The 21,578-nt window shown below is 38.7% G+C and overlaps 2 protein-coding genes across 2 annotated transcripts; both read right to left on the bottom strand.

Moving 5' to 3' along the window:
• Nucleotides 1-17,605: 17,605 nt before the first annotated feature.
• Nucleotides 17,606-18,137, bottom strand: LOC113351751. Its single transcript, XM_026595686.1, has 2 exons — nucleotides 18,023-18,137; nucleotides 17,606-17,934 (listed from the first exon to the last, which is right to left on the bottom strand). Exons 1-2 carry the CDS (start codon nucleotides 18,135-18,137, stop codon nucleotides 17,606-17,608), a joined length of 444 nt encoding a protein of 147 aa, XP_026451471.1.
• Nucleotides 18,138-19,450: 1,313 nt separating this feature from the next.
• On the bottom strand, nucleotides 19,451-21,578 carry LOC113351750. Its single transcript, XM_026595685.1, has 4 exons — nucleotides 20,679-21,578; nucleotides 20,284-20,467; nucleotides 19,892-20,103; nucleotides 19,451-19,795 (listed from the first exon to the last, which is right to left on the bottom strand). Exons 1-4 carry the CDS (start codon nucleotides 21,576-21,578, stop codon nucleotides 19,451-19,453), a joined length of 1,641 nt encoding a protein of 546 aa, XP_026451470.1.

The raw sequence follows: 21,578 nt of genomic DNA, 5'->3' as shown, positions 1-21,578 counted from the left end.
GGTTCTTCAACATTACTCGAAATCTTCGTCACTTCCAAGTACTCCAATGATTCAAAATGTGTTCAACTCAGCATCATCGCTGTTGAAGATCCGTATCTATAACAATGAGAAAACAGTAGCTCTCAATCATTGTTATACAATGTCATAGTATTATTACACAACATAAAAGTTCAATTGTGTCACAACTTCGACAATAATACTATGGTGATATGTATCACTCCCCCTTAGTCAATACTTCATCTCACATGAAAACCACTCCCCCTTACATAATGATCCGTAAACCATATGTATTTGTAGTGTGAACTACACATTAATTCTCTCCCTTTTTGTCAATAAAAATTGGCAAAGGTACGAAAATTAGTGAGATCCTAATGAAATTTTCATAGAGACACTTCACGACCAAAAGAGAAGCACATATCAACTTGTTTAGATGCAACCATATAGCCGAAACTAAATGCATTCCTCAAGGAGTTTATAAAGATACAAGATAACCCTTATAATATTCCACAGCCGCACTTCCCACAAAGATTTGACAATTATGCACCAGTTCAATTAAGAACTCTCCCCCATAAAATGTCATTCCAAAAGGAACAACAAGAGTGACCTTGCTTTTACAAGAAAAGAAGGATTTCTTTGGACATTAAAAAATCTCATGAAACATGAATTTTGTATCCAAAATACTCAATTAAATTAACCACAAGAGAACCCATGATTAACTTTATCGGAAATGCTCACATAAGAAAACTTACGGAGCCGCATAGTATTTACACCAAGATGTGGATCATGGAAAGACCAATACTGCGGTATATTCAAAGATTCATTCTATTTTTCATCACTATTTGCACAATGATATATAATAGACTTAATATTTGTAAACAAAATTTCATCCTATCTTCCATCAATATTTGCATAATGACATAATAGGCTTGACTTTTGTTTGTCAAAAGTCCATTCAATCTTTTATCAAAATTTGCATAATGACATATGAAAGACTTAACTTTTGACCATATATGGGACAATCATAGTTCACGTACGCAAACACACATATCCCATAACAAGTTGCAGTATATAAAACCATAAAGATTAATACTGCAAAATCATCTTCCAAATAAACTTTATAATTTAAATAAATAAATCTAAAAACATTGCAAGATGAAAATCGTAGATATGTGTACTCACAATTGTTGTTATTCCAAACCCTAGTTATCCTTCAAAAAACACAAGAATAAATTCTCATAAGAAGTTTCCTAGACATAAAAATGTCAAGTTTCTTTGATAACATCATACCTTTGAAAGGGTCCATGATAAAAGGTATCACTGATATCCTTGGTACTTTTGACCGTAAAGACACCATGTTCATGGATGAGAACATTAAATTTCCGATCAACAATGCGGGCAAGATGCCTAGCTTTAACACAGTCCATGATGAGTTTCTTTTGATTTCTGATCAAGGTGTTTTAATTTTCAAGTATTTTGGCATGACCATCAATAAGCTCATTTATTTGCAGTTGAATATTTGCAATCTCGGCCCCAGAGCCATTCTGAAAAAGAATTAAATCCTTGACAGATTCTCCAACCCAGGAGTTGTACTCTTTCCTTTCAATCATCCTTTTCAAAACAAGTTCTTGAACAGAAACGCATCCTTTAGAGTCTTCTTCCATTTCAAGAATCACAACTTCTTGAGGTCTTGAGGAGTCTTCCATACCCCCTTTTTTTATTAGGGAAGGCAAAACAATATAAGATATATATATATGTTTTCAAATAAGAGAGAGACACCCTTGTTGTGGAAACCCTAAAACTCCCAAGAGAGACACGAACGTTCGTGGACTAGTTGAAAATAACAGATCAGAAGAGAACTAAGAAGAATAAAATACTCTTTATTTTCATATATCCCTCACCATCATGACTCAATAATTAAAAATTTAATTAGAGCATAAAAAAGGGATACAAAGCAACAAGGAGTCACGAAGTGACTTCTGCTTTCACAACAAAAGAAAATTGTATAGTCAAACACAATGCAAATGGAAAACTACGGTAGACTTGAGTATCTCTCAAATGTCATTCTTGCATCTCTCAAGTTAGATACAAGAATGAAATTGCCTACGATTAGGTAGTCAAGTGAGATGTAATCCCACTATGAGTATTGAGAGATGAGTTATGAATTCCATCTGAAAGTTTGAACCTGGTATTCCTTACCTTCTTTTGGTTATTTCTTATTCCAGAAGAATTCATCATAACCTTGTTAGGTGATCTATCAGAGAATGTTTTTTGAGGATTAAGTCTACGACCTCTAGAAATTGGTTCTAGAGGATTAGAAGAGACATGTCTCCACCATCTAGACTTAGATTTACCAGAATTATTCTCATAAATACTGGGAATGTGTGTTTTAGTGGTGTAAGAATTTGCACCATACGGAGGGACACGATTCTTGTAGGGATTTCGAGATGAGTGACCATTGCAATCCATTTTATGACAGTCCTGTTTTTCTGCAGGAATGAAATCCATTGTAGTGGTCATTAGAGAGTTTACTCTGTTGACAGTGAAAATAAGTAGGTTTTGAAGATCAGAAATCTGTTTCCTCTAACAAAACAATGTAAAACATGATAATTCTTTTCCCACATAAGGAACAAGTTCGTGGAAGAGAGACATTGGTAGGCACTTATTTTAAGTTCATAGCCCTACTAGAAGACTGCAAGAAACACGAATATTTCTTAGCAGAAACTTCCTTTGGAGAACTTCTCTTTGTGTAATGCAATTTCACTTGAGGATTAATGATTGGCATAGAAGAGCATTTTCTCATGCAAACAGAGTTTTCCTTTTTCAGGGAATTGCACTGTTCCCGGGCTAAGAGAAGAGACGCAACTAGTCTTTATTTTTCAACATGAAGACTGTTCAGATCAGATAAATGAGTCTCGATCAAACATTTTTGTCTGACTGAATTTTCTTTAACAATATTCTCAAGAGTACTAATCCTTTCACGCTGTAGAGCAGTTTCTTGAACGAGTTTCTCGATATTGTTAGAGAAGGATTTAGTAATATAGTAGAGTTCCCGTTCTCGACCAAGAGACTTTTCAAATTCATCCTGGAGTTGAGCATGATTGTAAAAATCAATCGAATCAGCCGATTTTTTTTGAGTCCTGGTGAAATTATTTTTAGCTTCTTTCATAATGTCAACTGTCTCGTTTCTGCCTCGGGATTCAGAAGAATCAACTAAGGAGTTATCCTTTGAGGGAAGCTCAAGAAATTTGACATAGTTAAAAGCATTAGAAGACATATTGTTTATGAGTAACACAGAGATAAACTTCTGTCCACAGAGTCATATTGCTACAAACACATACTTTAGAGGTCTTAAACGTGTTTGCCGGCTCTGATACCAATTGAAAATGCGGGGGTCTAACAACCCCACCCAATAGTTTTTTTAGAAATATGTATGGACTAACTCCAATATACTTTCAAGAGAATCAACTAGACAGTCAGACTCAATCTTAAGAAAAGGTATATCAAAGAGTTGTATCTCAATTTCTCAATTCAATCCACAATCAAATAAATAGGAATTTGCTATCCTGATTGAATACAAGAGAAATAACTTGAACGGTACCAAAGACCAATGTTCAAGGATCAAGCAATTTCAATCAACAACCAAAGGTTGGATTTACCAATTGATCGATTCGACGCACAACCTGTGATATTTCAATCATATAACAAAATATAATGCGGAAAAGAAATAACACAAACACCAGAAGTTTTGTTAACGAGGAAACCGCAAATACATAAAAACCCAGGGACCTAGTCCAAATTTGAACACCACACTGTATTAAGCCGCTACAGATCCTAGCCTACTCCAAGTTAACTTCGGACTGGAATATAGTTGAGCCCTAATCAGTCTCACACTGATCAAGGTACAGTTACGTTCCTTACGCCTTAAGAACCACGCCGGGTTCTACGCACTTGATTCCCTTAGCTGATCTCCCCCACAACTAAGAGTTGCTACGACCCAATGTCGAAGACTTTAATAAACAAATATGTATCACACAGAAAATCTGCGATAATAGATAAATCTGTCTCCCACAGAAATACCTACGAGTTTTGTTCCGTTGATAAATCAAGGTGAACAGGAACCAATTGATAAACCAGACTTATATTCCCGAAAAAAAACTTAGTATTGTCAATCACCTCACAATAATCTTAATTGACGCGGCGAAAGAAGATATTGTGGAATCACAAACGATGAGACGAATATGTTTGTGATTACTTTTATATCATATCGGAGATATCAATCTCAAGCCAATCGTTACGATTGTACTCAATACGATAGAAACAGCAAGATCAGATCACATAACTAAAAGAAAGTAATACCGGCTGGCTTCACAATCCCAATCAAGTCTTAAAGTTGTTAACCTACAGGGTCTCGGTAGAAACCTAAGGTTAAAGAAGAATCGACTCTAGCTTATACAACTAGTATCACACATGAGGTGTGGGGATTGGGTTTCCCAGTTGCTAGAGTTCTCCCTTATATAGTCTTTCAAATCAGGGTTTGCAATCAATGTTAGCTTAGTAACAAAGCATTCAATATTCACCGTTAGATGGAAACCTGATTAGATTCAAGCTAATATCTTTCAACCGTTAGATCGAAACTTATCTTGTTACACCCAAATGAAATGCACGTTTTAGGTTTGTGTAACCGTACCCAAACATGTACTTTCTTTGGTTCAATAGTAGTTAACCAAATGGTTAGCCATATGATCACTTTCATATTAACAATATTCTTCTTTACCATAACTAGTTCAAATGACTCAAATGAACTAGTTAGAGAGTTGCTCAATTGCTTAGATCTTATAGAAGTATACAAGACACAATCGAAGCAAAAACGTTTTGATTCACTCGAATCGATTCATGAACTTTATATCCACGGTTTGAAAACTTGCATTCCTTAGTTAATATAAGTATAAGTTCACGAATAATCGTTTTTAGAAAATAACCAACCTAAGTACGCGGACTAGGTACGCGGACTTAAGTACCCGGAATAAGTTTGTAAATGGTTTACAAACTCCAGCAGATTTTCTCGGGAAGAGAACCTCCGACAGTACGCGGACTGGGTTCGCGGACTCTGTTCCGGTTTTCCTGAGCATTAAAGTACGCATACTTTGGTTCAAGGAATAAGGACTTATACATGTATGTGTTTCCACATAATGCTTATATCCAACAATGGTTATATAATCTAAACTCTCATTTCAATCATTGAAACATTCTTAGAGGACGTTATATAGTTGTTATTCACAAACCATTTTTCGTCAAAGCCATTTTCAAGTGATTGAAACTTAACATGACTTTTGTCACTAGGTAAAGATGAACTTGGCCAAAGCGAAAGCTTACCAACACATATTTATAGAAATAGATAAGCGATATAAACTCGGCTCGAAATAGAAAATGTGTATAATCTAAGTCTATATAGCAAAACGACTTTTGTCTCAACATAGGAGACAAAGTAGATAAACTTTTGAGTGATATATAAGTTCAAGTCTCCACATACCTTTTAGTCGATGAAGTTCCACCAGTTCCTTGAGTAGTTCTTTGTCTTGTAGGATGATCGTCATGGAGTTCTTGAGCTCAACTACACTTTCTATCATATTCCGAGACTTAGCTATAATAGACTAGAAATCAAGACTTATAGTTTTAATCACTAACATTGAAAAACATGCTTGAGATAGCAACGCATGCTAGTTTGACCGAGCAGTGCTCTAGCAATCTCCCCCTTTGTCAATTTTAGTGAAAAACTATCAATACATATGGAATACAAAAATAGATAAATAAACTTTTTTAGATCTTCTTACACATGCCTAATCTTCAACATTACTCGAAGTCTTCGTCACTTCCAAGTACTCCAATGATTCCAAAGGTTGTAAGTTTAGCATCATCGTTGTTGAAAATCCTTGGTATGCAACTTGCCTCATCAAGTATGGCCACAATCATCTCTTGCATCGATCTACCGATCAAGATGATATGAGAGGCCAGAATTTCGCAATCATCTCACAATTAGATGATATGGGCGACAAAGTGTTGGACCGGCAATGCTCAACTCATTGCGGCTCCCTACGTACCCTTCCCTACTCTAAAGGGATCAAGCACAGACCGTAGTTCATCCTCGAAGGGACCGGAAACTTAAACCAAACTCGTTTGCAAGGCCGTGGCCTAGCAATAATGGTAATGGCCTCGTCCGTATAGGCCGTTTCATCAAAATGCACAATGATTATGCATTATCGGTTCCGCGACATGGTATAGTAATGGCTTCTCATCACATCCCCCATTGTAAAGGCTAAGCAACTATAAATGAGCCTTAGACATCATTTATACTCTTCCGGATAAGCTATGAAGCTTGCTTGGCGCATAGTCCGCATATGCACCTTCAACCAACTACCCTATATGTCTTAACGGAATTTCTAAAAGTATGGAAAGGGGACCAAATTGACTTGCCCGCTTCACTGTTCATTCGCAATGATTGCGATCATTCACAATGATCGCTTTACTTCGCAATGATTGCTTTACTTTTCAATGATTGTGTTCATTCACAATGATTGTGTTCATTCGCAATGATTGCTTTACTTCGCGATGATTACGCTTCAAGATCAAGGACACCTACCCAACTGGCCTAATGCATCATTTGATGCGAGATTTGGCTCTTGGAAAAATGCCAAACACATTGCGCCATTTTGACGCGGTATTGGCCTTAAGCCAATCTACCTCTTACCAACCCACGGGAAGCTCTAGATGAAGCTTTATCATAAGAAAATGACGCATCTTTTATCATCCGCCATGCTAAAAACAGGGGGTGTTACATTATCACACCCTTCAAAGAATTTCGTCCTCGAAATTCAAAATCAAAGCTATTATGGACAATCTCTTCGGTTTGGATTTCCTGAGCAAAAGTCCCATACCAGATGCTCAGAAATCACGGGTTTCTTCAAGTTATCGTGAACAACAATTTAAACTTTCTTAGCTACCGTACGATACCGCCTGCCTAGGAATCCAAAAGTGCCCACAACAATACCAATAATCGCAATTGTCCAGTGCCTAGAGGATATCTCGACCAGGTATCCTAGATGGCATCCCATACTACCACCCAGGAATCCCTAAGGTTCACAAGTTGAAAAGTGTCATCGAAATGACAAGATCTTAGCATAATACTGTGTGGAACAGGATCCAGTTGCCCACCGTCCTAGACGGTCATCCAGGTTGCCACTCGTAAGTGGGATGCTATCCGTGCATTAATTCTCCTTTGTTATACAGCGTCATAGTATTATTATACAACATCAAAGTTCAATTGTATCTCAACTTCGACAACAATACTGTGGTGATATGTATCGCTCCCCCTTAGTCAATACTCCATCTCACATGGAAACCACTCCCCCTTACATAATGATCCGAAAACCATATGTATTTGTAGTGTGAACTACACATTAATTCTCTCCCTTTTTGTCAATAAAATTGACAAAGGTACGAAAACGGGATCCTAATGAAAATTTCCATAGAGACATTTCATGACCAAAAAAAAGCACATATCAACTTATTTAGATGCAATCATATAGCCGAAGCTAAATGCTTTCATCAAGGAGTTTATAAAGATACAAGATAACTCCTATAATATTCCATAGCCGCACTCCCCACAAAGATTTGGCAATTAAGCACAAGTTCAATTAAGAACTCTCCCCCATAATATGTCATTCCCGAAAGAACAACAAGAGCGACCTTAATTTCATAAGAAAAGAAGGATTTCTTTGGACATAACAAATCACATACGAATATGAATTTGAATCCAAAAATACTCAATTAGATTAACCACAAGAGAACCCATGATTAATCTAATCGGAATTGCTCGACATAAGAGAACTTACGGATCCTCACAGTATATACATAAAATATGGATCAGGGAAGATCAATACCGCGGAATATACAAGGATTCATACTATCTTTCATCAATACATTCATATCAACTTAATAGAGATATCTTTTGAACAAGTATGGGACAATCAAAGTTCACGGACGTAAACACACATATCCCATAACAATTTGCAATATGTAAAACCATAAAGATTAATACTGCAAAAACAATCTTTGCCCTTAGAAGGTAGAATCAATCTTTTTCGCATGGATTTATACCAAGAGTGGTTACCAAAAGCATATAAAAAGATTTTCTTAAAAAATAAGAGCATACAAAGTCATTAAAGACCATGCATCATAGTTTACATAAGATGATTGTGAACATTCAAGAATCCCACAACAAAGCATACTACTGCCCATTCTTGAACTTCCTTATTTGTGATTCACCAACATCATTCTTGTAAAAGCTAAAAATCAGCTTAAAAAATAATTACTCCAAGCCAAGTGCCCAAGTCCAACAGAAGTAGAACAAGTGCGGCGAAATGGACCAAATCACTCAAAAAAAGATATGCGACAAAGACAAACCTCAACTCATCCAAATTTAGGATTTATAATCACAATTTTTAAGATAATTCAAAGAGGAATAGAATGCAAAAAGAATGAGGTCATTCCGAGTTCGGACGAAGAAGTTACGGCCAAAACAACTTTACCGAATATCGACGTCAAGTATGCATACGGGTTTGCAAACGAATTTTCGTATCCTGGAGCAGTATGCAAACGGGTATGCGTACTTAAACCCCTGGATTTTGATTTTAAATGATGTTATGCATACTTGGTATGTGTACCATGTAGTCCAAACATCCCGCACTATTATTTTCAAACCTAAACATTTAAGAACCTTGAACACAGATCAAGTTAGGTAGAAATGAACGATAAGAAAGGTACTTGACTCATTATAAGTTCTCTAAGAAAATAAATAAAAGCACAAATCTTGCTCAAGTTTATAGACATACCTTTTTAGATGAATCCAATTGAATTCTACAGCCTTACCAAACATAATTTGTGCGCCCCAATTCTTATGCTTCCCTCACCGTATACATAACAGGGTATTCCTTGGTGAGGATGCACTTACAACACACTCAAGTTGTGTTGAGGTGAACAATATCTTGCTGACCACAAGTGACTTTTGGATTATCATGAAAGATATCTCTTATAGAACCTTTTACATCCAAATTCATCTTTCCAAAGAATTTTTTAAGTTCCAACATCATGGATACTGCCTTCTCCATAGTTAAGGAATTTTCTGGGAGATCACTCCTTTTCAAACTCAAACCATCATTGACTTTCTTTAGCATCCACTTCTGAGTATGGATAGGAACAACCAAAACCTTCTTCCCATTACTCTCTTCTAGAATTCTTGGAAGAGAATTGGATTGACTATTCTTTTGCAAGTTAGTCTTTTTCCAATTGGGAGCATCAGATCTTGTCTTCCTCTTTACAAATTTATCCTTTTGATAATCATTACGATTGTGAAAAGGCTTCTTATGACGTTTATAGGAAAAAATAGGTTTATCACAGCACTGATTCCTTTGCCTAAAGGTTGGAAAGTTACAACCTGTAGCATTAAGGGGATTAGTCTTAACATATGATCTTGGTTTCACAACTTCTTGTGATGACCAAACAAGAACATCATGAAGTTTATCACTCCTTATACGGAAACGACATTTCCTTTCCAGGTGACCTTTATTTCCGCAATAGTGGCAAATATAAGGAATGTTCTTACCTCGATCCGTATGTGCTGACTTTGGAGGTTGATATAGTTTGCTCTTTCGAACCTTAACTGCCGGTGAAGGTATTTCACTTTTTCCATCAGTGGAAACCTTTTGTTGAGAAGAATCACTAGCCTTGACAAATTTTACCTCTTTGTTAATATTTGGAGCATCTATTCCCTTATAGCCCAATCCTCGTGTATCACGATGATTTTTTACTTTCTCCTAACATAGTGGTTAATTTGCTTGAACTAGTATTGAACTTTTTCAAGTCATCTTCCAACATATTGATTTTATCAAGAGCAGCTGCTAAACCAGCCTCATGGCATTTTTTTCGAGCGAGATAAGCGCTTTCTCTATCATAAAAACTTGTTTGTTGAGAGTTAATCCTTGCTTGAGATTCTGCAAGTTTCTCTTTCAACAAAATATAATTTTGATAAAGATTATCACATTCAAGTGACTTCATACGTAGGTTTTCCTCAGAATCCTTGAGGGTCGATTTGTTTGAACGATTCGAAACAAAAACACCTGCATAACATCTTCTCAATTTCTTTTTTGTACGACTGAGATTAGTCAGAAAAGGTGTGACATGAGAAGTTTTCATCTTCTTCTTTTCCAACGAATTCAAAAGCTTAACATACTCCGAGACTTCCTCATCAACATCTCTATCAATATCTGAGTCACCTTCGTCGGAAAGTTCATCCAACTGTTCTTCTAGGAGTGTTTCCCAGAAGAGCATCTGGTAAACACTCCTAGAAGAACAGTTGGATGAACTATCACACAGATGCCAGAAAATTTGTTAACGAGGAAACCCCAAATGCAGAAAAACCCTGGGACCTAGTCCAGATTGAACACATACTGTATTAAGCCGCTACAAACACTATCCTACTACAAACTAACTTCGGTCTCGACTGTAGTTGAACCCAATAAATATCACACTGATCCAAGGTACAATTATGCTCCTACGTCTCTGATCCCAGCAGAATACTACGCACTTGATTCCCTTAGATGATCTCACCCACAACTAAGAGTGGTTACGACCCAAAGTCGAAGACTTTAATAAACAAATTTGTATCACACGGAAAAGTCTACGGTAACAGATAAATTTGTCTCCCCAAAAATACCTACGAGTTTTCTTCCATCTTTTGATAAATCAAGGTGAACAGGAACCAATTGATAAACTAGACTTATATTCCCGGAGAACAGCTCAGTATTATCAATCACCTTATAATAATCTTAATCGACACGGCGAAAGAAGATATTGTGGAATCACAAACGACGAGACGAATATATTTCTGATTACTTTTATATCTTTCCTATCGAAGATATCAATATCAATCCAATCGTTACGATTGTACTCAATACTATAGAAATAGCAAGATCAGATCACACAACTACGAGAAAGTAGTATCGTTCTGGCTTCACAATCCCAATGAAGTCTTCAAGTCGTTAACCTACAGGGTCTCGGTAGAAACCTAAGGTTAAAGGAGAATCGGCTGTATCTTATACAACTAGTATCACACGGGAGGTGTGTGGATTAGGTTTCCCAGTTACTAGAGTTCTCCCTTATATAGTCTTTCAAATCAGGGTTTGCAATCAATGTTAGCGTAGTAACAAAGCATTCAATATTCACCGTTAGATGAAAACCTGATTAGATTCAAGCTAATAGCTTTCAACCATATTCTTCTTTACTATAACTAGTTCAAATGACTCAAATGAACTAGTTAGAGAGTTGTTCAATTGCTTAGTTCTTATCGAAGTATACAAGACACAATCGAAGCAAAAACGATTTGACTCACTGAAATCGATTCATGAACTTTATATCCACGGTTTGAAAACTTGCATTCCTTAGTTAATATAAGTATAAGTTCACGAATAATCGTTTTTAGAAAATAACCAACCTAAGTACGCGGACTAGGTACGCGGACTTAAGTACCCGGAATAAGTTTGTAAATGGTTTACAAACTCCAGCAGATTTTCTTGGGAAGAGAACCTCCGACAGTACGCGGACTGGGTTCGCGGACTCTGTTCCAGTTTTTCTGAGCATTAAAGTACGCATACTTTGGTTCAAGGAATAAAGACTTATACATGTATGTGTTTCCACACAATGCTTATATACAAAAATGGTTATATAATCTAAACTCTCATTTCAATCATTGGAACATTCTTAGAGGATGTTATATAGTTGTTATTCACAAACCATTTTTCATCAAAGCCATTTTCAAGTGATTGAAACTTAACATGAATTTCGTCACTAGGTAAAGACGAACTTGGCCAAAGAGAAAGCTTACCAACACATATTTCGAGAAATAGATAGGCGAGATAAACTCGGCTCGAAATAGCAAATGTGTATTATCAAAGTCTATATAGAAAAACGACTTTTGTCTCAAGATAGCAGATATAGTAGATAGACTTTTGAGTGATATATAAGTTCAAGTCTCCACATACCTTTTAGTCGATGAAGTTCCACCAGTTCCTTGAGTAGTTCTTCGTCTTATATGATGATCGCCATGGAGTTCTTGATCTCAACCACACTTTCTATCCTAGTCCGAGACTTAGCTATAGTAGACTAGAAATCAAGAATTATAGTTTTGATCACTAACATTGACAAACATTCTTGAGATAGAAACGCATGCGAGTTCGACTATGTATCCCAATATATGTAAGGATCGGTTCTAACTATTGTCGGGAGTCTTGTTAGAACCGATCCTTACATATATTGGGATACATGGTAGAATAGATCCTAGCTATTGTTGGGAGTTATGGTAGAACCGATCCCTACCTATATTTGGAGACTTGGTATAACCTATCTTAACCTATGTGGGATCAATAAGCTCTACGAGTACCGTAGGAAGGAAATTAGATAATTGGATTGTTATTTTAGTTTTCGATTAGTGATTTGATTGACTAACGGTTGTTGAAACTTTGATTGCACCTAGTTTGATTATTCTTGAGAGCCTTCTCTTCTGATATAAGGGTTACTTAAACTAGATCAAAGTATTGACGGGATCTTTAGAAATATTTTTAGATCTAAAGACAACTTGTGATCATCCATTGTTAACAGACTCCGTTCTGTGTGTGATCGATCATAAGTGGATTCAAGTCTATGGTGTGCAGGTACATAAGAAGGCATTCGAAGACAAGAAGATTTTTCTTATTGGTTTTCGTATCTCGTGATTTGTGCATACATCTTGATCGGCTGGGATCCGACTTAGATATGGTTTATCTTGGATAGATTTGATCATATAGTCGTTTAAATTGGTAACCATCATTACAAAGGTATTTTCAGGGGATGAGTTTGTAAAGATAGAAGAATCCATATTTATGACCGAGGTTTGTTTGTAAACAAGATATACCAATTTCAAAAATCCTTAAGATATGCATATGTATATTTCCAAAATTAGAAAATGTCAGTTGTATTCTAACTCATAAGGGATTTTTCTCATAGTACGGAAACTAAGAATAGCTAGCGCACATCCGTGTACTTGTCTAATATAACACGTAGAGATATGCAAACCTCTGGAATTTGGTAAACATATAATTCGATACTAAAAATAGTATCGAAAAAAGGGTTTATAGGATCTTTAATTGAGTATCAATGGAATATACATGAATGATAAGATATTAGAGTTTAATACATGTTCAAACATTATATCGATATTTGTAAACATTCCTAGTCTAACCCGTGTATGTATCGATGCCTACAGAATCAGAAGATAACATACCAATCAAAAATGTAAAAAGAATCACATGCATTATAATCTCGCAAGAACCATGGAACATGTGATGCATTCTGGACTCTTATTGTACTAAGGGTACGTGAAATGCCAACGATGATGCATTTTGCATGTACTATAATCTCACAGTCGTTGTCCAGACATAGGGCATGTCTTATACTTGCACATAGCTAATGCATGCCTACTTTCACCTTCCTTACTCTACTTCGACATTAAGCTGGATGTATGCACTGATCTTGTTCATGTAAAGGGTGCATCATCCAGCCTCATGTCATCCTTGCCTTATGTCCTCCATGTGGTGCACTTATGCAAGCCCTCCCAAACTTGTAACCTCGGTTAGATTCATTTCTTGGTCATATCCATTCACAGTTGGTGCATGCCAATATCATGTGGCTCAATAGGCAGTATGAACATTTAATAACAGACTGTAAACACCTCATTAAGCATGATAACAATCATCTCTTATGTTGTACCCGGAGATAAATGGTTTGAGTTATCATGGTGTTGCATCATCTCCCAATTAAATGAGATAAGCGACAAGGTGCTGCTCAGTACCAAGGTTCGCATTACATGTGCCTTTAACTAAATTGCGGATGTCTTTATTTAGACTAGTAAATACGCACGTGCGATGCACCTGCCGAATTGTTGTTACGGTACAAAATGTTGGGAGTAACAAATTAAAACACCAAGGCAGAAAAATCCGCCTTCAAAATAAAAATTAATGTTTCACAATTCTATTTTTTGTAATCAATTAGAATAAATGTGTCTTACATTTCAGACAGTTAAAAATTCGACATAGATACTAAAGTCTAAGATATTACAATGTTTATTTTTGTTTACTTAAGTGTTTAAGGGTGAAAACAGTTTATGCTGATTTTGGTAATTTCAGGTGTGTGGATGAGAAACGAATTTAAACCCTAAACAATGTACTGCAAGGGAGTACTTTAGATTCGAGAGATCAATATGTACAATCGGCCTAAACCAAGAAATGGTCGTTCCAGACTTGCTTCGGTCACAAAGTGAATGAGAAGGGTTGGTTTTGGAGAGGGAAGTGAAGAGAGTGTTGAGACCAGAATAGTTGATTCTGGAAGAGTAGTTGTTTTACGACTTGTATCAGAAAGTGGGAAGCTAACAGATGGGAAAGCTAGAAAATATTTTCTGAGTGTTGTATGCTCCTGACCAGAACTTGTTGTTCGGTGGAAATAGCTAGTGCCTATTTATACAAGTCGAAGTGAAACGTACTCTGGTCTCATTAAGAAATGGAATACGGGTGAGTAAATGGGAGGAGGTGGTAACCGGTAACGCTTGGAATTGATGTTCCATGAAAGAAAGTGTTTCACCATTACTTCCTGTATATACTAACGGCCTCATCCTTATGACACTTTCTTATAACGGGCGTAGTGTACGCCGCACGCTGTAAACCGCCAAACCAATACCTAATGAGCATCCCCCAGATTGTGACATGCATTGATGTCTCGAGTGTTTTCGTGGAAAACATGTAGCACGTTGTTGTTGTCCGGCAGGTTGATCTTGGGAGACTTTCCGGCTCGGTGGTGACCTTCGACGGTCGAGATTTTGCATCTTAAGAGGAAAGGTAGCCATTGATTATAGCAACCCTTCGTTTGGTAGCCAGTGGCATGAAAGCATGATCAGTATGGCTTTAATATGGCCTAGTTTATGCGCGACCAAAAGTTAGGGTTTTGTCTTTGTTTAGGCGCGACCAAACTAGGGACAAAGGTTGCCATGCGTTAGCTGGTAACCTTGGACGGCTAAGATCTGCACCTTATATGAAAAAGTGGTCGTTGATTGTTGCAGGACTTCATTTTGGTAGCCGCTTAGGGAAGGCCGGCATGGCGTGGCGAGGCAAGGTGGTTGGCATGCCATTGGCACATGTGGCATGGCATTCCTTGGCGCGGTTTGGCGTGGCCAAAACTAGGGTTTTGGGCCAAAGGTTACCATGTGTTGTTCGGCGACCATGGACGGCTAGGATTTGTATTTAGGATGGAAGGGTGGCCGTTGATCGTCGCACGCCTTCGTTTTGGTAGCCACATAGGGAAGGCCGGCATGGTATGCGCGACAAGGTGGTTGGCATGCCATTGGCACATGTGGCATGGCATGCCTTGGTGCGGTTTGGCGTGGCCAAAACTAGGGTTTTGGGCCAAAGGTTACCATGCGTTGTTTGGCGACCTTGGACGGCTAGGATTTGCATCTAGGATGGAAGGGTGGTCGTTGATCGTCGTACGCCTTCGTTTTGGTAGCCGCATAGGGAAGGCCGGCATGGTATGGCGCGGCAAGGTGGTTGGCATGCCATTGGCACATGTGGCATGGCATGCCTTGGCGCGGTTTGGCGTGGCCAAAACTAGGGTTTTGGGCCAAAGGTTACCATGCGTTGTTTGGAGACCTTGGACGGATAGGATTTGCATCTAGGATGGAAGGGTGGTCGTTGATCGTCGTACGCCTTCGTTTTGGTAGCCGCATAGGGAAGGCCGGCATGGTATGGCGCGGCAAGGTGGTTGGCATGCCATTGGCACATGTGGCATGGCATGGACAAAACTAGGGTTTTGGACCAAAGGTTGTCATGTGTTGTTTGGCGACCTTGGACGACTAGGATTTGCATCTAGAATTGAAGGGTGGTCGTTGATCGTCGCACGCCTTTTTTTTGGTAGTCGTAAAGGGAAGGCCGGCATGACATGGTTTAGGCGCGGCAAGGTGGCTGGCACGGCATGCCATTGGTACATGTGGCATGGTCGGCATGCCTTGGCGCGGTTTAGGCACGGCCAAAACTAGGGTTTTGGCGTTGGGACAAAGGTTACCATGCGTTGGTTAGCGACCTTGGACGGCTAAGATTTGCATCTTAGATGAACAAATGGCCATCGATTGTTGCAGGCCTTCGTTTTGGCAGCCGTAAAGGGAAGGCCGGCATGACATGGTTTAGGCGTGGCAAGGTGGCTGTCACGGCATGTCATTGGTACATGTGGCATGGTCGGCATGTATTGGCGCGGTTTAGGCATGGCCAAAACTAGGGTTTTGGCGTTGGGCCAAAGGTTACCATACGTTGGTTGGCGACCTTGGACGGCTAAGATTTACATCTAAGATAGAAGGGTGTCCGTTGATTGTTGCAGGCCTTCGTTTTGATAGCCATAGGCACGTGGCGGGGTTGGCATGGCTTTGGCATGGAAACGTGGCTGGCATGGTTTGCCATTGGCACGGTGGTGCGGTTGGCATGCCTTGGCGCGGAGATGTGGCTGGCGTGGCTTGCCATTGGCACAGTGGCGCGGCTGGCATGGTTGGCATGCCTTGGCGCGGAGGCGTGGCTGGCATGGTTGGCATGCCTTGGCGCGGAGATGTGGCTGGAATGGCTTGCCATTAGCACAGTGGTGCAGCTGGCATGGTTGGCATGCCTTGGCGCGGAGACTTGGCTGTCATGGTTTTCCATTGGCACGGTGGTGCGGCTGGCATGGTTGGCATGCCTTGGCGCGGAGACGTGGCTGGCATGGTTTGCCATTGGCACGGTGGCGTGATAATTAGGGTTTGGTATGTACGAAGATGATGTCGGTCAATACTAAGGGTTCTGCCGTGGAACATGACACATGTATAAAAAAAAAGGTACCCTGGTAATTCTTACACAGACATATTAAAGGGCCTTAATAAATGCGTTTAAGTTCTGTGACGTCACTGTCTGACTAGGGTTTTACTATTTTAACCCTAAGCTAAAAACCACCATCAACACTAAGCTAGGATGATGTAAGAACTTCCTTGTACACAACGTTCTTGGTAAACGTTCTAACTTTATCAGAAATTTCTCCTTTATCGATTAACACCTTAGTGTTGTTACTAGAAACACCCCTTGAATGCCCGACATATAATTGTCCATGACTGAAGACATGCTCAAGAAGATAAATACCGGTGTGTTGAATTATTTGTCCATGTGCTTTGTTGATGGTGAATGCAAAGCACATACGTAATGGGAATTGCTTGCAGATTATCTTAAATATTGGCAACTCAAGATTCTCTGGCGGGCTCATTGGCATCCTATGAAGAAATACTCGTTTACCCGCTAAGGATCACTTCATCTATACAATTTGGAAAGAAATTCTTTATGATAAGCCTAGTACCAGTGCATAAGCCGTTCTTGGCACTAACATTCCTTAGTAGCATAATGAGTGCTCCTAGCTTTAGTTTCAATTCATGAGGAGGTAAACCGGATATTCCGTTCAAGTGTTCTTAAAGATAGAGGTTTTGGAAGTCATCTTCCACAAAATCAAATGAATAATACGTATGCTCTTCTCCGGGAAACATGCTAACCACTCGATCATTTAACTTATCGACATGCTCATTCAGTGGTGTAATCAGTTCCCGATTAAGCAAGTAATCTTGATCCTTGGAATTATCTGCCAAGTCGGGAAAGATAGCATCTATCAGTTGGGACACTGAATCTTCACCATTCCAGGGTATCACCATATCATCTGGCATCTTTATCATGTCATTTGCCCAAGAAGGTTCATTTCCATCACCAACTCGCATCAAGAAATCAGAATAATACGTATCGCCCACTGCACACATATTTTTCTTCAGACGAAGAACCTCTACATGTCTCCACAGAAACTTTTGGTACAACTGGCAGAACCTGACGGAAATCACCTCCCATAATAACAATCTTACCACCAAACGGCTTCTCGTTACCAGTCATATCTCTCATAGTCGTATCAAATGCCTCGACAGAATACCGATGCGCCGTGGTAGCTTCATCCCACATGATCACAGTAGCTTGACGGAGAAGATCAACCAACTTGTCATTTTAAGTGATGTCACATGTAGATGTTGCTGCTGGGGTAAATGGAAGCTTGAATCTTGAGTGTGCAGTTTTTTCGTTAGGTAACATAGTAGTTGCTACTCCAGACGTAGTTGTTTCTATGAAAATGCCACAGTTTCTTCTAACAGTTGACAAAATAGCACGATAGAGAAAAGTCTTCCCGGTACCTCCTGGACCATCAACAAAGAATACCCTTCTTTCTTTTCTTCGGACGACACCCATAATTGCATCGTAAGCCTTGGACTGATCTTCATTCAACTTGTCCACATTCATCATATCTTCTTCGGAAACCAGAATGGATACCTCCTCTTCGATCAAATCAGACACCTGTAAATTATCATCCAATATGCCTACAATGGCTGGAAGATCATAATTTTTTAGACGCTTGCCATGTTGATGAATCATTCGACCCAACTCTCTAAGAAGACAATCTGATAAGTATGCGGAGCTTGTATCACTTGAACTTGCATAATCTTCGACCATGTCGTTGAAGAACTCCTCCCACAACTTTCTAGTGTCCATCGAGTTGCAAAAAACCACTATGCTACCAAAAAGAGTTCTCAAAGCTGACGACATCTTGTTTGTTGCTGCTTCAGCCATACATGCCTTCAAACTATTATCGTTCTCCAACAGCCCTCGTGCCTCGACTGCACTTTTAAATGTTCAAAATTGTTTGCGGTCAACTGTCAACAAATCTTCATATGAAGTGGTACCCCTGACATGCATAAGTATGAGCCTCAGAAAAATTCTTTCATCTGCAATAGCGGGTACATAATATACCCTACCAATGACCCTCTGTTTAGTTCTTCTTCTCTGCCATTTCATAATTGCTTTATCCCATTTATAATGTTCGGGAAACTCCCGATACAACCACTGCATTCCATAGGATCACAGGCATTTATAACAAAGTACTCAGTAAACATCGTTTTGGAATTATTTTCATTTTCCAAGACCTCATTGATTATTTGATGCTCGTATAACATGACACCGTTTTGTTTGGGGAGATGCAAATGCAATCGTTGAACTGCTGGACACATCTTATTCATCGCAAACATGTATATTATCCACATTGCCTCTTGAGCACACACCCATCTTGTATTGATATATACCTCATCATTCTCGGATTCTGGGTGCACTCGATGCATTAGAAAGGAAACACAATATGGGCCCTTGTAGACGTACTTGTAAAGATACTTCACACTTTACACACTGGAAAAAACTTCTACATTGATGCGGCAATCGTATTTCTGGAGAAGCTAAGGATTGTAAGGAACCACAAATCTGTTATCCGCTATGAATTTCTTACTCATTCTTATAGTATTTCCATCCTCTCTCCTCTGATAAACTGGGTATGCATCTTTTCCTTGCAAGGTACATTCCGAGAACTGTTTCGGAAACCCTCTCTTGCACTTTCCTTCCAGCATGCACTTGCTTCCACACGGACCATATATCATCCATTTCTTCACACGCTTGTACAACTCGGGCTCTTTATTCTTATCACGGATTTCTGTTCTAACTATGCGATCATAATCATCAGGACCTTGTAACTTGTCTTCTTTTTCCAAAATAATCAACATATGAACATGAGGTAAACCTCTTTTCTGAAACTCAATCACATGAACATGAGAAGCTACTTTTCCTAGCACATCCTTGTTGAAGATATATTCCTTCAACTCTTCAAATTTAGTCTAGAATACCCTAGTTGTTAAATCAGGTCTATCTGATGCGGATTGACCGGGACGTATGTTAGCTACGATCTCGGGCCAGAGTGGATTGCAAGTCATCGTAAGAAAGATATCAGGCTTCCCATATTTCTGTACCAAAGCCATCGCATCTTGGTATCGTTGGTACATATCACGTAGCCCACCAATATATGAAGAAGGTAGTACTATATTCTTACTTAGTTCGTCTATTGAGACAAAAAACGTATCAAGAACTCATGCATATTTGATGTACTTAGGATATAAGATTAGAGACATACCAAGTTTTTCTCTTTCTTTTAAAAAATTAGTGGATCCTGAAGCTTTGAGTTTGAATTTGATTTTAGGTAAAAAACAAAGTGCACATATGTATTCAACTTATAACTTACCTACGATGGTCTCGCCCACTATTTGTGCATCTTGTAGTCCTTCGTAGAGTTCCGCCCTTAATTTATTTTGATGACCTGTAATCCATCTGAACCTAGCAGAGTCAATTTTAACCCAATTATCCACAACGTACTGTTGCAACAATCTTCCTCCCCGAAGAAAAAGTGAATCATGATTGTTGCGCATCTGTCCAACAATTAAAAACCACCCTAAAAATTGATTAAAAGATACTTAAAAAAATGTGAGTTCGTGTCTTTAGATTTATAGACGGTGTTACTTGATACATACCGAAGATATAGTCGGAAACACATTATGATGCAAGATAGTAAACGATGTGTCGCAATTCAGGAAAAACATGAATCCAAGAACAATTCAGAATCAAATACCATATTAATACCTGCAGAATACACGAATAGTATCCACGACATGACTTCTTTCTTCCATTATTGTCTTTGCTTTCTATGTCCCACCCGTAGCTTCCATAAGGGAGGAAAAGAGGATATTGCATAGGATCGTAATTACCACCTGTCTCAAAGACCTTTAAGAGATTCATAGTTCTTGCTTGCACTATTATTTCACGTTTTGTGTGTTCATAACTTTTATCACCTATTGGTACAATGGATGCAACCTGGGAAGCAGTTGGAAGAGTGTATTGCAACTGATCTTTAGGCTGCTCTTTGATAATCAACTGACAATCCAAAAGATCTTCTCGTTCTGCACCTTGACGAAAAACATGGAAAAAACTATTGTGTCTGTTTAAGATTTCCCTGAACATTTTCAAGACATCTCTATCCAACACATCATTACCTTTCTTTATCCTCCACCCAATCTCCTGATTTCTGTCATAAAAATATATTAGCACGTATCGTGGTCGAGAAGCATTCTCTATAGGAAAAAGACTACCAATTTTACGGTAATGATGGCCTTGAATACGGAAAGTATAAACTCCTTCAGTGCCATCAGCGAGATCCATATCAAAGTAAACCCCCATCGAAGTAAACGCAAAGCACCGATTATAAGATCTGATGTTGATCCTAAACTGTTTCCCTCTTGGTCCTTGATCATCAAATAACTCCAAAAGTGCTAAAGGTGGCTCAACCAATTGCAAAGATATCTTTCCATAACCACAACAAAAATTCTCTGATTCACGATGGAAAATCTTCGCTTGACATTTTGAACATGTTTCCAATGGTGACAAATAGTATTTTACAAATCCAACTTGGTAAGTAAGTCCCCTTACACAATTACGGAAAGAAGATCTTCCCACGACACTCTGACGTGGACGACCTATCCGCAT

Source organism: Papaver somniferum, chromosome 2 (genome assembly GCF_003573695.1).
Source record: "Papaver somniferum cultivar HN1 chromosome 2, ASM357369v1, whole genome shotgun sequence".
Lineage (NCBI taxonomy): Eukaryota > Viridiplantae > Streptophyta > Magnoliopsida > Ranunculales > Papaveraceae > Papaver > Papaver somniferum.
This window is presented reverse-complemented; position numbering and strand designations above follow the sequence as displayed.